At 33.8% G+C, this 16957-nt stretch overlaps 1 protein-coding gene across 6 annotated transcripts; it reads left to right on the top strand.

Moving 5' to 3' along the window:
• The first annotated feature begins 212 nt into the window (after positions 1 to 212).
• LOC123707581 (protein tramtrack, alpha isoform-like) lies at positions 213 to 16558 on the top strand. 6 transcript variants are annotated; one of them, XM_045657745.1, is made up of 5 exons: positions 213 to 553; positions 2458 to 3505; positions 12243 to 12638; positions 13279 to 13527; positions 15079 to 16558. In XM_045657745.1, exons 2-5 carry the CDS (start codon positions 2656 to 2658, stop codon positions 15240 to 15242), a joined length of 1659 nt encoding a protein of 552 aa, XP_045513701.1. In that variant the 5' UTR covers positions 213 to 553; positions 2458 to 2655; the 3' UTR covers positions 15243 to 16558. The 6 variants fall into 6 exon arrangements, with proteins under 6 accessions (XP_045513701.1, XP_045513700.1, XP_045513699.1 ...); XM_045657744.1 differs by having other exon boundaries at positions 213 to 557; XM_045657743.1 differs by lacking the exon at positions 213 to 553 and adding an exon at positions 1017 to 1168.
• Positions 16559 to 16957: the final 399 nt, after the last annotated feature.

Raw genomic sequence — 16957 nt, 5'->3', positions numbered from 1 at the left:
TCCCCACTTGTATATTTAAGGCTGTGGGGGTGTGAAAGCTGTCAATTAGCTCCTCCAGGACCCAGTAACGTCAGTGTTTTCCTCGATACACTCGTGAAACTTTCTAACCCTGTGCGGTAGGGAGGGGCGCGCGCGGGTGCCAGAGAGAGGGTACCGACCTCATTGTCCATTGCCACTCCTCCCGCCGAGGCGGCAGGCCATTTTTATTAAAAACACTTCCGAGTTAGGTACATCTCGCGCGCGACTTGAAACATGATCCTTTAGACTTTTTTTAAAACGTGAAAGAGTGGACAATATATTTTTTTCTCATAAATTGTGTTTAGTGTGATTAATTGAAAAAAGTGCGCCCCGCGGTCTATTTTCCATTCGGTGTCGAGTTCTACAGTTGTGAAAAGTGGCGGTCGGTCATCTCCGGCGATAATCGCTGAGAGGCGCTAGATTCACCCTGCCTGAGAGGAACAGAGATAGAAACGTTGCTGACATGGCGACAGCGCGGATGGATTAATGTTTTTCACGTGGAAAACTCATCCCTTGAATAAATACACCTATAAAGGTAGGTATGTAACAAAATTTCAGGGTCAAATGACTCATATTGGCTGATATTATTGTAATATACATTATTTTTATAACTAGTTCTAAGCTATATCTTTAAAATATCCATGAATGTTCTATAAGGATATAGGTTCGGGTAGGATTTAATTTTTTAAAATTAAAACTCGTTCTAACCGTAATCCATTATGCATACAGCTATTTTTAGCGAGAGAAAATAATATATATTTTTTGAAAACTTAATCTAAAATAATTTTCAGTGTAGAGATATGTTAACCTTGAATTCGCTGAAGTAGCCTCCATTTTGAGATGTTCGCATATTTATAAGTCATCCCTAATCTGTCAACATACAATATGAGCCGGGAGAGTAAATCAATAATTTTCAATAAATCAATATTTTACCGTGCACCCTGCGCTGAATATATCCACTGCCGCCATTTCGATGATGACGACGTATTTTTTGTGATATTCGAGGCGCGGAGCGGGCCGTGCTCCGCGCGCGGGGTTGTCAGTCGTCGGGTGAGCGGGGTGCCGTGTATACGCGGACTCGGGCTATGGCGGAAGGGCTGATTCTCATTCCCATAAAAGGGTCGAGTTGATTGTAGTGCAGATACGTGTGGTACGTTCTTAGTTTGTGCAGTGTTTTAATTATTCATAAATTGTTCTTATCGCATGGTATCGGTCGATTTAATGTGGATATCGTAGGTAATAATGCCATTGTGATGACGTAATGTAACGCGCTCGACTGGGTGCGTAGTAATAATTCGTGCGCCCATACCGCGATAACATTTTGTGGTCAGCACCTGTGGATATGCGGCAAATAATGATTTCCAAAAATCAGGTTAAAAATTCTAGTCGGATTCTTATTGGAATAACTAGTTACATTTAATAGGTCTTGGCTTGAATTGCCGGTTAGTGATGTTATGCTTATTAAATAATGTTTTTTAAATAACCTCTATAGGTATATTATGTGTATAGTTATATACGATTATATAGCATCGTTGAATGTTTTCCTACTGCAGTGCGCTACGCTGAGTGCTCTCCGTCTCCGTTGCACAGATTCTCCTTCCGCTGCCGCTAGAGGCGCCCTCAATTTTTAACCTTGATTTAAATCTATGGTTCCATGTATGAGCCTTCTGTTGGAGATAAAAGTTTTATTTATTTTACAAAAAACATTAAGGAAACCAGTCTCAAGCAACTCATTAAAAGATAATTTAGTATTCATTACATTTTGTATGCGCATGCATCAGTTATGAATGTACGATTCATACAAAATCAAGTTTTCGCATCTCTTATTACGTAGTGTTTTTATACCCATGCCGAAACCATGTTATATAAACAAATCCTAACGGAAATAATTAAATATATGTCTTTATTAAATAACATTATAAAACGAGACGTTATATTTACACAGGAATAGGAGTGGAAAGAGCCAAGCTTATATAGTATTATATACCTGTATTTAAGAATAATATTAAATATTGTTAACCTAAACATAGATATAGCAGGCTTTATTTTAATATCATTGGATCTGGACCTTTTCTATTAACTTTTTTCGTATTCTCTTATTACTGTGTAACTAGTTGTCTTTCAGGTTTTTACTTACCGTTGTATTAGGATATGTACGTCTGGATAATACTTAGAACATTGTAAGCAAAACTAATTGACTACAAAATTAAAATCTCTCGAAGTTAAAGATTCTTTTACTGATGACAACTGAAAAATTAATTATTTTAAACAGCAACATCACCATTTGTTAATTGATATTTTGTTTTATTGCTAAAACGCTATTCGAACTAAAATCAACGCAATATTTAAAGTAATTAGAAGTTATAATAAAAATACAACGAGAAAGTAGATTATATCTAAAATACATTTGGTTAAAAGTATAATTATGTCCCTTTTCAGGTCCCCTCGCGCCCGTCAGACAAAAACACTATGAGAAAAGTAAAAATGTTTTTTATGTAAACATTATTCATTGTTAAAGTTTTGTTGAATCCACGAAAAAGAGAGAACACTTATGTATACACTGAAATATTGTAGATATATATAGCTCTAAGCCTGAGTGGCATTTACTATCTTCCAAAGAACTTATACTGAGTAAAAATGGCCACGCAAAGATTTTGTTTGAGGTGGAACAACCACCAGTCAAATATGCTGTCCGTATTTGATCAATTATTACACGCAGAGACATTCACTGATGTGACGTTAGCGGTGGACGGCCAGTTGCTTAAAGCACACAAAATGGTCTTATCAGCTTGCAGTCCATATTTCCAAGCCCTCTTTGTCAACCATCAAGAGAAACATCCTATAGTTATACTAAAGGATGTCCCTTATTCTGACATGAAAAGTTTACTCGACTTCATGTACAGAGGAGAGGTGAGTGTCGATCAAGAACGACTGACTGCTTTCTTGAAGGTAGCAGAGAGCCTAAGAATAAAAGGCCTAACCGAAGTAAACGAGGAGAAATGCGATATTCCGGCGTTAACGAATTCGTTAATACAACAGCAAACAACCGCGCACACGCCGCCGCCACAATTGCATAGAATACATCCATACATGCAACAGAAAAGGCCTGCATCTGGCATTCCCAGCGGAGGTGCACCGCCAAACTTACTGATGCCACTATTAGGGAATGCGCTTATGCAACCGAAGCGGAAAAGGGGTCGGCCGAGGAAGCTAAGTGGCAGTTCAAGTGACGCACTAAACACCGCGGCCAGTCCTCCTGGTGAATTCATACCGGAAACCGCATCTCACGTCACGAACCGGGCTGGAGACCAGTTAATACGGGGATCACCTGAAATGCTCGAGGTTAAAATGTCAATGGATGGTTTCAATCAAGACGACGGTGCAACATCGGGTGGCGAGGACGGAGGAGAGGCACTCATGATTGATGAGGGTGACGACGCGCAGTCGAACGAAGCTCCGAATTCCGGCAAAGACTCCGAATCAGCAGGTATGTACTAGCGTAGTTACAAAACGGTGATAGTTAATAAAACTCCCTTCGACATTTTGTCTAGCCTGCTGTAAGCAAACATTGACGTTGATATGATTTCGTTTGAAAACATAAACGCGAAAAAAGAAATGAATAAAACAACTTTATTGGCTTGTCCTTTTGTAAATACATTATAATCTTCCCTTTCATTTACCTAACACTGCTAAATGACGTACACAGTAGACCAATAGATTTCGTTGAATAAAAGAAAAGCTAATGGGATATAAGCTTTGATGTTAAGAGAAATATTCTATGAGTGAAAAAAGTGAAGTGATATTATATAATTACTTTATTTTTCTCAACGGGGTAAGTGATCTATAAAATTGTTGTAATCGAAAATTTAATGCTTATTTCTTCCATAAAAGAATGAATTCTTTTGCTTGCTTTTCTGCTTTCGGGGAGAGCTATTAGAGGAATGGCCAGGGGCATTTTCGGTGTGGTATATTTGAGTAATAATATTTCATTCTTAGAACTTCCATAATAAATATATAATTTAACGTAAAGTAAAGGGAAAACAAAACAAGGCTTATTCCCAATAGCTTTCCTTCATCTGAAGCAAATTGGAAATATTATAGAACTGTTGTATGAATTGCTAAAATATTTCCAAATGCAATGTTAAATTCCATCAAAAAAATAAATTGCGCGATATTTTTTTTAATTTTCGAGCACCATCTGAACAGTATACATTAGTTTTCAATAAATACTTTCAGATACCGCAAAAGTACCAAAAGAAGAAATACAACAAAATTTCTCATCTAATGGTCCAGTGCTTTCCATTGAAAACGGGTCAATTAAACAGGAACTAACAGAACCAACAGATGAATACAACGAACCTATTGAATATAAATATAATCCCGAGAGAAGCCGCGAAAACTCAAACTCTCAAGATGGTCCCTTGAAAGACACAGATGAAAAGCACAGACTAGGTCGTAACTTGAAGCCAAAGAATAGTAAAAAAATACTTCCCCAAATGTCAAAATTCAGGGCTCGAACTTTATTCAATCAACTATCGGGGCTCTCTAACCTGAACCCGGCCTTAAATACCTTTGACAAATTTCCCCCCGAAACCGTTTTGATGCCAGCTCTTGCCACACAGCTCTTTGCTGCCGAATTAGAACAAAATAATCTTAATTTGGCTAATAATGAAGTAACAGACTTATCTCAAACTAATTGGGAACATCGTATATTTCCTTCGCCCATAAGGAAGAATAATATGGGTAACGTCGGCAACTATCATGAGGAAACCAATGAGTCTGTGCGAGATTACTGCATCAAAGAAGGCGAAAATGTCTTCAGATGCAAAATATGCGCGAGAGTCTATACACACATCAGCAATTTCTGTCGACATTACGTAACCTCCCACAAGAAGGACGTGAAGGTGTTCCCTTGCCCGATCTGTTTCAAAGAGTTCACTCGCAAGGATAACATGATCGCACACTTAAAGATTATACACAAAAATCAGCCAAATGTCAACGAACAAACTGCTAAGCAGGAATCTTAATTTTCCTGAACTTGAATTGATCTGATTTCATGTCGCATAGCAAAATTTTGAACGAGTAATGATTTCGAGCTCTGAGTTTCACTTTATCAATAAGATTGTTGATGTGTTAGCGACGTTGGTCGTTTGTTGTTATATTAATCTATTTATTTACATTGTTTCTTAGAGTGCTGAACTTCAAAGTTATGACAAAATCTATAATTTACTTGTTATTTTGCACTCACTTGTTACTTAATTTTATTACTTACAAAAATTTCAGGGTACAAAGTAACTACTCATGGTGATTCAAATGTAGTTTATTTGATTACACGCAATTCTCATTGAACTGAATTAGTATAGATTAGATATTATTTTATTATACCAACGGCAGAGCCTTTTTGTAACATAAGTAAATTATATTTATTAAGCAGAATATTTAAACTAGAGGCTATACTCCTTACAAAAAGGCTTATTAAGCCTTGGGTACGTAGTGTGAAATGCATTTTCATTTAACTTGCCTTTTAGTGATCTTAGTTATAATAGACATTTTTGAACTTCTCCGAAGTTATAACTCAATGTGGGCTATGATTTAAATAAGTTAAGGTTAATTTTAAAATAAACTTTTGGTTGTATGTTTTGTTGAAATTACAACTAAATAGCTAAACACTTAGGTAATCTCATTTCAGTAAGAGCGTATAGTTCCTTTATTAGTTGCAGCTACTAATCTTAATTTATACTTTCCATATTTATTTCTTACGTCATATTACAGTTTCGTTCAAAGGACATTAATGTTAAAGACAATACCTAACATAAATACCTTAAGTAGACAAATTTATACCTACATATTTACAGTGCTTGTAACGAAACCCTTAATCAAAATGATGATAAATGTATATTATAGCGAAAAATTACTTAAATCGAAAGTAAAAAATTATATTTTACTTGTAACAACACTGTTGTTATAGTGATTTTAGTAAGGTGCTTTGGGAGATAATGCAGGAACCATGAGATGATTAACTTCTGTATTAGGAAAATGCCTTATTAAGGATTGTACTTATTTATTTATGCAATGTAGTCTTCCATATTATAGACACGAGTTCAGTTATAGAGTAGAGATTTGATATAAATTAATTGACTTTGACAGTCGAATAAGTTGGCCCCAATTTTCAAATATCGTAATTAGTAGGTCCAGGGAATGCTTGCCTATTAGTGTGCCTTTACTTGTTATATTAAAAGTTAATTCGTCTACTAGTTGATTAAGATTTTTCAAAGAATATTGTGTATATTTATTTTCATTATTCAAACTTTACAATCTATTTTAAGAAGCTTCCTTAGGATAGAAACTTTAGGCCCAAGTAGTTAAAAATTGTAGTTCGTAGGTATTTAGGGATGTCATCTCATGTTTCCCACTACTCAAAATTTGAAACGATGTGAAGTTTTTGACTAGGCAACGTCGCCAGATAGTTTGTTGTAAGACTGTTAAATTCTTCAAAAATTTAATAACGAATTTATTGTACCCTACATAAATTTTTAAGAAAATTTATCTTGAACATTGGTTAGGTACTTAAACGATTTAAACTTAATATATTGAGGCTAATGTAAAGTTTAGTGTCTATTACAATAGTCAATTTAGCCAGTGCCTAAACTTAAATGTCGAAAACTAAAATTGTAGCAGTCTCTTTAATTAGATATTTATGTCCCAATACGTTTCTCTTCTCATTGAACATAAAAATAATGAAAAACCCAATATCTGTATCGGTGTTTCCATATTTGAAATTTTAGTTTCAAATGTTGATAATTGTATTTTTCGTTAATATATTTGCTATATAATATCATCAATTGGTGCTAAATTAAACTTAAGAAATGTCGCATATAATGCGACAATATAAATGTCCCTAAACAAAATGTTGTTTGTTAATATTGTTATTTTGAAAAACATATTACGCCCTATTCCGTTCAGAGCACTATAACACGGAACGGGGCTCCTCTATGAATATAGAATGACATATTTTATTTACAAAGATACATATTTATTTTGAAATTGTTGAAAACAGAGGTTATGTAATAAAATTACCTAGAATATTCACGATTCATATACATATATAGATCTATCTTGAGCAATTATAGTAATATGCTTCTTAAATATTGTTAAATAACATATTTGAATCTTTAAATAGTACGAGGTACATTTATTTATCATGCTATAATAGTAACGGCTGTTTTTTCCTTTTTCTCTATAAAATATGAAATATATTAATTAGCTGCCCTAGAAATGGTTATTATAGGTTGTTGCGATGTAAGTTTTGCAGGGAACAGTCTATTACTATTATATATATGCCAGATACATTAATAATTCTTATTATATAACTCTTAAAATAGATGCACATACTATAAGAGATATATATATTTATGGTTGACAGACGGTGTGAAGTATATCGGAGCAGGCAAAAGCGACTCTTAAACATTTTACGTAGCTGCTTTGTATTGTATGTAATGTCTAGTATTTATTTATTTATTTAAATATACGGTTATATATAATGTTATTCAACGCGAATTATGAATCATTAAATATATTGTGAAATAGACCTTAGCCAAATGTTAATTCCATATTTTTTTTGTTATTGCACATAGACAATAGAGGAGGCAAACTGTATTTAAATTTAGAAAAGTTTAGAATTGAGAGTTACACTATTAGCATTATTTGTTATCGAAACAAAATACAATCGTATACAATAATTATATGTTAATTACTATTTTTAGAAACTTTAAAGAAAAATAAAAGTTACATCAAAATATATTAAAGTTTTAATCAATGTTATTTTTTCTACTTTGTTTTCGTTAATTTATTTTACCTTTTATTTATATAAATGCGTACTTTAATTTCTATGTGATGTCTTTTAATTGTTCCTGTCTGTACCTCTTCATTGCTATGGTTTAAGTAAATTGACATGATCATATTGTTACTGGTGATACAACGACGTTATTACAAATTCATTAATTTTATATTTAATATTAATAGTAGCAAAGTAACAACACGGGTTATTAAATAAAGATTAGTATAAGTTATTTATAATATAGATTAAATTGTGTTGTTTCTAAAGGAGTGAATTTTCTGTGTAAGTTCTTGTAGTCACGAAGAGGGGATTGATCAGGTAGGTATTTTGATTGTACCTTATCTCACGTTTCATAGATGGTGTGTTAGCTAGGTTTATGTTGTAAAGCTTTTTTGCTCAAATTTATTCTTAACTATCAACTTTTGGTTCAGTACAAATCGCTTGAATTTTTAATTTCATTATCCTTATCATTTTTCGATACGAGGCTACGTTCATTTGTTTTAAATATTTATCAGACCTGTTTTATGTATAAGCCTAAGAGATTAAGAAAAAAAATATTTTTAAAGGCAGCTATTTAACCTTAAAGCCTATCTTGTCGTAATGGTGGCCTACCTAAGGTGGATGACATAACTTGCCGAAATAGTTCCAAATGCAAATGTTGAGTCCTATTTTTATTATAGTTAATAATTTTTTTGTTTTTCTAATTTATTAATTGTTCATTCTATTAGAAACGGTTCTAAAATAAGTATAGAGTTAAAGTTACACTTTGTATCTACGGACGTTTAAATTTATTCTTTAATTTTTGTTAGATTATTCTGTTTAATACTTCATGGACGAGTTCGTATTTCTATCTACGTTTTGTAGTTTGGTGCTATTCTATTATGACAGATGACAGATGTCAATTTCGACGAACTCGTCCAGAAAAGTTTTATTTTGTTTTTTATCACGGTGTAATTTACTCATTGAACAAATAAATTTTAATATATTTTATGTTTGTTTTTTATTTTACCTTTATTGCACTTGCTAGTGTAGTGCATTCTTTTATTTATAGAGAATTAGTTTACAATTATTAATAAACTTTATAATAATGAATTCATTAACAATATTTCAGGACGCGGCACTCCTGAGTTCGAAAGCAAAGACATCAGGTATGTTCCTTCACCATCGAACGAAAGACAAGGGAAACGCGCCAATCTCGCCGCGCAGGCCGCTTCTACATCAAACGAGTACCAAAACGATTCCATTAATAATAACACCGTACAAGGTCATCAAGGACAAAGGCCAGCCGTCCGAAGACGGATACGGCGAAGAGCAAACTCCGCATCCAACGACCCCGCTGAACAACTCACAGAAATGTCTGTGAGAGGCCTAAATTTGTTCCGATACGCATCAGTCAATGAAGGAGTATACCAATGCACTGAATGTGCCAAGGAGAACATACAGAAAACATTCAAAAACAAGTATTCATTCCAGAGACACGCCTTCCTCTACCACGAGGGCCAACAGAGAAAGGTTTTCCCTTGCCCCGTGTGTTGTAAAGAATTCTCTAGGCCTGACAAAATGAAAAATCACATGAAAATGACACATGAATGTTACGTTCCAAAAGATTGCGTGTATCCACCTAATACATACTTCATATTACCGGGACTCGAAGGCCAGCTACCGCCTGGAATTAAGCTGGAAACGGTGGGTTCCGGCTCTCCACATGGCTCAATACCGCAATCTTCTCCTGACCCTGCTCAGGCGTAGATGGCTTTACCATTGATTCCAAGTGTTATGGACACTGTTTGTGCCTTTAAAAGCCTTTTTATTAACTGCAATTTATATAAGATAGATTTATATTATAGGTATCCCAGAGTTGATTAGTTCGTACTCGTTCTATTTTTGGAGTGAAATTTTAATATATAACAACACTTTATATTTCCAATATTACTGTTATGCATTTAATATGTAATTATTGTTGAAGTTAATTGCTTCAAACCAGGTTGTGTGGTCTAGACAATAAAATAAGGGCCAGTTACGCCACAATATGGCGATTTATATGAATATCAGATAATTCTAAAATGATAACAGGTGCTTAGAAAGTCTGAAACTTGTCTACTGTTGTAATACTAGATTTTCGTGTGCCTTTGACAATTTATAGTTTAAAATTACATTAATATTTCGAATAAATTTTTATTAGTGTTTAAACAAAAGAAAACGAGTTTATCAGAATTTATCCAATTAAAGAAAGAATTTTATTAGAGAGTCTGTGTATGAACGATTGAAATGTTATTGCATAACGCACTGTTACTTCAATTAATATTTTTAGTATTAAAGTTTGTCTTTTTGTATTACTAAAAAGTTTATCTCTACTGGGTAAGAGTGCCATAGCACAATAATACTAATAATTTTCATATTATCTATAGATTATTTTAGGATGGGATTCGTATAGTTTAAGGATCCAATCAACGACAATCAGCAGTTCTTCCATTGATAAGAATGAAGATATTTTTAATATCGATGTTAAGGATTTTTTTTATAAGTTAAGACGTCAAAAATAATTGAGCAATTATAAGGACTTTAGGTTTTAAGCACAAATTTATTATATTTTAATAACGATGGTTACAACTATAGTTTGTGTTTAAAATTTACGCACATTTTAATGTTAATGTTATAAGTATAAGGAATGTATATAGAGGGTGTATAAACTTTATCGTTATAGATTTTATATTCACCGTTAAGGTATTAACAATTAATTCAGTGTGATTTTTTAATTAGGTATAAATAGGTACGCGCCAGTCAACTCGCACAAAACGAGCCTTTATAACCTATAGTTTTCTTATGCCTATTAGAACTTTTCTATTGCGTCCGGGCAGTTCACTTTTTTTGGTTTTTTTTTTAGTATTTTATTTTGTGATATTAGAGCTAACTAAGTTAGCTGTTCTGTACATTGTTAACCCATTTTCATTTTGCTTTCTACTTGCTGCTTGGCAGCCTGTAATAGGATTATGTGTAGACTAATTGAATGGTTTCCATTGAGTGGCATTATGCTTATTTCTCGCTTAAACAGGATCTAACTTTCCTTTAATTCTATAAAAATCTGTCGTTTTGAAATTTGAGATTTTCGTTTAATAGAATACATAATAAAGGGGACCACTCAATGATTAGAGTCGGACTGGGTCATAAATAATAGACGAAGTATTACTCTATAAGTGCACAGGAGCTGTAGGCGAGTATTCCATTGTCGTTATCGATTCTTGCATTTATTGTGTTAACATACACAGATACAGTTCAAAAAGTTTTAACATATAGCAAATGTCTAGATTTTGACATTTCGGAATACGTCGTCTTTTCCTAATCAACGTCAACTTTTCGTTTGATCATGTAATCATTTTTATGGCACCTACATGAGAAGTTTTGAAGATTAAATGAAGATTTCCAATAAAATTATTTTCAACGTCCATAAATCATTAGTTAGTGCAATAACTTGCAAATGTTGATTATTTTTTATATTCTATAATGTACTAGAGTATAGTATATTTGTTTTAACTTCATTATTTTAGTATTATCATACGTTGTTTACCTTCTCATTATTTGCTTGTTTTATTTTCTGTTAGGGAACTGTCTGTATACATTTTAAATGAGTTAAGAAGTACATTCATATTTTATGACTATTCTTAAAGTATTACGTAAGTTAATATACATTTCATGACTTATATTATACATGCGTATATTGGTTAATTATATGGAAAATAAATTTATTTGTAGCAAATTTTAAACTATCGGAGCTTTAATGAAATTGAAATCGTCATGAACTCACGTTAATTGTGCTTTCTTAATATGGTTAACCAATGTTACACGATGTATATAATAAATCATTGTTATTAACAAATACTACCACAGTTTAACTGAATTAAAAGTTTACTATAGGTATTTTTAATTGCAAATAGCAAAGCTTTAACACTTAATCTTTGTATTATTAAAAATTGTAACAAAAATTTAAATGTAGTTATAAGAAAATGAATCTTACCATCGCAATAAACAAATGCGAATCATGTACACTACAAATTACGGTTAAATAAAAAATATGGTCTAATTATGTTTTTATTTTTAGTTATATTTTCTTGGGTTATCTTTTATATATTACGAAGTGTTTATAACGCTAAGGATATGTGAGTAGTAACATACATATTAGCTGAAAGGATTTCAATATGACTATGTATTTCTAAGATTGTTTTATTATAGAACCCCCGTGAAAAGTAAACGTCCTTAAAACTTTGTGAATAAGGTGCATGTTACATTTCATAAACTAAAATTGTTAAATAAATATTTGATTAACGAGTGAATAATGATATTGGATTGTATACGAATAATATGATATATATAATCGTAAGTACGCTTTCAGAATATCAAACAACATATTACGACGATGTGGACAGCAACTTCCCAGTCATAACATTAGAAGTTTTGTCCACCGAAGACACTAGCGAGACCTTTACAGAACAAATAGAAACAGACGAAAACGAGACCCAAGAAGCTGGCGTACATTTTCTATCAGAAGTCCCCAATGAAGCGGAGAAGGATGGAGATAACGATGATACAAAAGAAAGTGTGCGTAACGACCTTTTAGAATACATGATACGCAACGACGGTAGAGTGATTTGTAAGCTCTGTGGTGAGGTGCTGCAGAGTCGAACGCATTGGTACAGACATAAATATAAAGTTCATATAATTCACCCGTTAAATCCCACGCCGTTATTTCAATGCGATAAGTGCCGCGTGTTTTTCAAAAGTAGGAAAGGTACGTATAGACAGAGGTAAAGATGGAAATATCAGTTTTCTTATTTCATTTTATTTAACTAAAATCGAAGCGTATTGAAAAAATCGTTAAAGAGTTTAGGTTCCAGGAGCTTACTCCATAAGTTACTCTATATACAATAGTAATACGAAGCTTAATGAGCGCCTAGATACAATTGCATTTAATAGAAACAAAACAACCTGAACAATTATGAAAATCATATCTACCAATATTGTACGTGGCTAAATGCGGATTATAAATCAGTGGCACTACAACCTCTTTAGGATTCAGATTTCTGTATCTGTGTCATGATCATTTGTAAATCTAATAGGCAAGTACATGATCAGCCTTCTATGACTGACACTGACTTTTTTTTGGGTCTAAGCCCGTTTTGTCAAGATGCTTTCCTTCCCCGAGCGAATGTTAAATGCGCACATAGAAAGAAAGTCCAATGGTGCGCAGCCGGGGATCGAACCTACGACCTCAGTAATGAGAGTCTCACGCTAAAGCCACTAGGCCAACACTGATCTAATTGCGGATTAAATATACACTCTTATTTAAAAGTTAATACTAACATAACTTATAAAAGTTGATACGTAAGACGACAGCCTTTTGTTGCTTTTTATTTTATATTATATTACAGGCTACATAGGACACATCGCCAGCAGACACAGCGAAGATTATTCTGACTCCATGCCCATTTTAACTAACAATCAAGCTGAAATAGCAAGAGAAACTCCTGTAATCCAGAGTACAACCGTTATTAAGGATGAGGTAGATCCTGAAATGTCCATCCCCAAAACGAGTGTGCCAAATTTCCAACCACCTTCCATTAAAATCATCCGACATATCAAAATGGAAAGCAAAAGACCTGATCGATTTAGCAATAAAGGTGAGTGAATTTACAGCGAATATAAATATATACCGAAATCGGTATTGTACGTTTTTTTAATTGCAAAGCGCTCGTCGCACATCCGTATCCACAGAGTACCATTGTAGCGCGTGATAGACAGGTTAATACCAACAATCCGGTAGCTATGCAAATACAAAAGTCATATTAAGCCGGCGGAATTAACATCGGTAGTTGATCTTATATGACTATAGAAAAGAGTGGTGGTTTATTGCCGGTTCTTCTCTTCCGTTCTACGCCCTTAATTTGAGGACTGGCAGTTAATGTAAAATTAGAAGCATTTCAAACATATTTCTTTTTTGACGTTCATAAGTGTACATTGTGTTACCTATATATGAATAAATGATTTTGAATTTTAAACTAAGCGAACGAACTGTCAGCTGCCCAAGTAGTGGGTGTGGTTGTTGGAGGTTGCAAAACTCGTAAAAAAGTAATAGTAACTGAAACCTTTACATAAATTCTTAACATCTTAATGGGCTGAAAAGAAATAGTCAGCTGTATCGTGGAAAATGAGCTATTTTTTTATTCAATAGGAGGTTCAACTGATGTTAAGTAATACCGCCGCCCATGGACACACACGTTGCGAGAAGGCTCGCAACTGCGTTACCGGCTTTTAAGACTTGGTACACTCTTTTCCTGAAAACCCTAAGTCGAATTGGTTCGGTAATACTTCAGTGGCCAGCTGGATCCACATAGTGTCGGTATGCGGCAGAACTTGCCATAACGACGGTCGTCAAGGGGATACGGATGGTATTTTGCTTTGACGTCAGATGATGAAATTCAGGAGCTGTCCGTTAATAATGCTTTCCGTTATTTTGGAAAACAAGGAGGTTATAGCTATTGGGCGATAGTTGGACGGATCTGAGCGATCGCTTTTTTTATGGATGATGTGGGAACTGATGAATGAATACGTTTAATATACACATAGCCAGTTGCTCGCTTAAATTAGTATAAAAAGTGGATTAAGTTATAGTACGTCGGATGAAATTTGACTAGGTAATTGCTCTAATATTTGAAGGTAGGAAAAACAATCCTATAGACTGGACAAATCGTTATAAATTTCACAGTACAGAAATATAACTTGTGAAATATCCGCGTTATATGGAGGACGGAAATCGCGTTATAGGCATTCATGTTATAGGAAGATTACTGTATATACATATTACTATCATAGCTCAAGGTAAGAAATGGGACATAGCGATGTCCAACTCTTGTGCGTTAATGTATTGAATTTGACATATGGGAGTCCCAGTTTGCACTGACTCTTGTTTCTGAACCCTTAAAGATTAATTATTGCTGTTCAGAGACACAAAGAGTGTCTCTGAACAGCAATAAAGCTGCTTTGTTCTGTTTTTACGGGTTTTTATCTCGCTTTCGTATTCTAGATGTATTCAAAAAAGGTGGTCAATTTATATCGTGATCCTTGAGATCTCGTCAATATTTATTGACGTGTAAACGCGGCAGAAATAAATATTGAGAATATTAATATAAAATCTAGATTTTTTGTGGTCTACAATATTCTGATCTTACTAGGTGACACAGTAGACAAAACATCAAGTGAATGGGAAGAACAGCGTTTGAGAGAGGAGAAATTAGTTGCGGACATAATTGCAAGGGTTCGTAAGGAGTGTGAGGCGAAAGGCGATGGGGCAGCACGCAAAGGATACTCCCGCAGAACTACTGTTATGCACACGTGAACATCTCATACGTAAATGTTTCGTACAAAATTTTCACGTAAAAATATATTGTCAGTAATTAAAAAATGTGACATTCCAGAGTCCTTACTGTACCATCCAATAGAGATTCCGATCTGATAATTGGTTATGATTCGTGCGATATCATCTCTACGGATATTGAGAGAACTATTTCGAACTTGCATATAGAAATTACGGGATCAGCTTTCACTATTGGAAGTTACAGAGTACGGCCGCTGATCTGGACATCATTTCTAATTGATTTGTTAAAAAAAGCATTTAAAATATTATCTTTAGAGAGAAAGACTTGAAAACTTCTCAAGAAATTGCTTAGAAACGGAGTTTATAAGTGAGAAAGAAACCAACTAAAACATTACACGTGCCAAAATATGTATTAAGAAGGCTTCAAAGTGCCAAAAGTTACCAAGATTACCTCCCCACTCCCCCTTTCGGGTAAAAGGTTGTTTTGCCAAAAACCCAATTGGGCAAAGAACGAGTGCCAAATTAAACATATTTATTGTTGTCACGATATCCAATTGTTGATATATTTTACGCACTCCGTGCGTGTGTGCGTCCGTACGTGTCCTCCACAAAAGAGATTTCGGAATTATTTTAAATTCCGACTAGTGAACTAGTAAACAATTTTTCTTTTGATATATTTTTATATGTTCTTTAAACTAAAAGAATTGTTCATTTTATTTGGAAATAAATTTGGGGCCTGGGGCGTCCTGTCGTTTGTTACCCCGAGGCCTCCAGACGTCTAAAACCGGCCCTGGTAGTTTATAAATTCACAGCTGTGCTCTGTTTTGTTATTGTTATTTGTCTCAAGATTAAAGATCTTGATAATTCAGCATACATGAATTTAGTGTCATAAATCTTTATTTATTAAAGGCGCGAATTATTTCCTTAAAACTAGGCTTAGCAAATTGTTTTGCAACTGAATTACGTAAGTTCCTATTGGTGGCAATACAGCCGATTATAATTTCTTTATATATTTATATCGCGAACTTTCTAAGGATAAAACGTATTCTTCGAGATCCGAAAGTTGAAGTGAGCAAAGGAGAAATGGAGAAATAGACTGTATTTTGATAGAGATAAAGGTGATGGTATACAAAATTATAAGGTAAACATGAAATATCGAGGATGTTCCTACACAAAAACGTAACTTTAGAATAACCAGTAGTTCCAGTGACCGTTCTATATGCTATTAATTACCTATTTAGATTCAATTCTCTAAATGTAAATGTCGTAAAATAATTCAGTAATAAATGTCAAGTACTTTTAATACTATTAAAATAAATATGCAGTGTCTAGTTAAACTTTATTCAGATTATCTAATGTAATTGACTAGTTTTATGTTCCTGTATTTAACTTGTTACCTTGTAATGAGTGTCGTAGTAATGGTTACGTCTTTTTGACACATTTTAAATGTATTTGAAAATAAAACGAGAAAATTTTCATGATATTTATGTAGATGTTTTTTTTTGAAAAATTTATATGACGGCATGTTTATTTTTGGAATGAGATTTCGTCGTTGGCCTCAAGGTGTTTGACAGCTCGGCACAGGATGTTTTGGCGAGCCTAGCTCGGCCGGATACGGCCCACAGACATTATATCCAAACAAAATGTGTCGTCACTTAATTTTTAAAATCTTGTTTCGCGAGACCATTTGTTACCAACCTAAACAGTTTTGTAAAGAATCAGATCTATGACCACTA

This window comes from Pieris brassicae, chromosome 3 (genome assembly GCF_905147105.1).
Source record: "Pieris brassicae chromosome 3, ilPieBrab1.1, whole genome shotgun sequence".
NCBI lineage: Eukaryota > Metazoa > Arthropoda > Insecta > Lepidoptera > Pieridae > Pieris > Pieris brassicae.
This window is presented reverse-complemented; position numbering and strand designations above follow the sequence as displayed.

Excerpts from the sequence above, each read along its gene's own strand:
- LOC123707581 (XM_045657745.1), top strand. The coding sequence starts at position 2,656 with ATGGCCACGCAAAGATTTTGTTTGAGGTGGAACAACCACCAGTCAAAT. Across the intron at positions 3,506-12,242 it reads CAAAGACTCCGAATCAGCAG|AATATCAAACAACATATTAC; the intron begins GTATGTACTAGC and ends GTACGCTTTCAG. Across the intron at positions 12,639-13,278 it reads GTTTTTCAAAAGTAGGAAAG|GCTACATAGGACACATCGCC; the intron begins GTACGTATAGAC and ends ATTATATTACAG.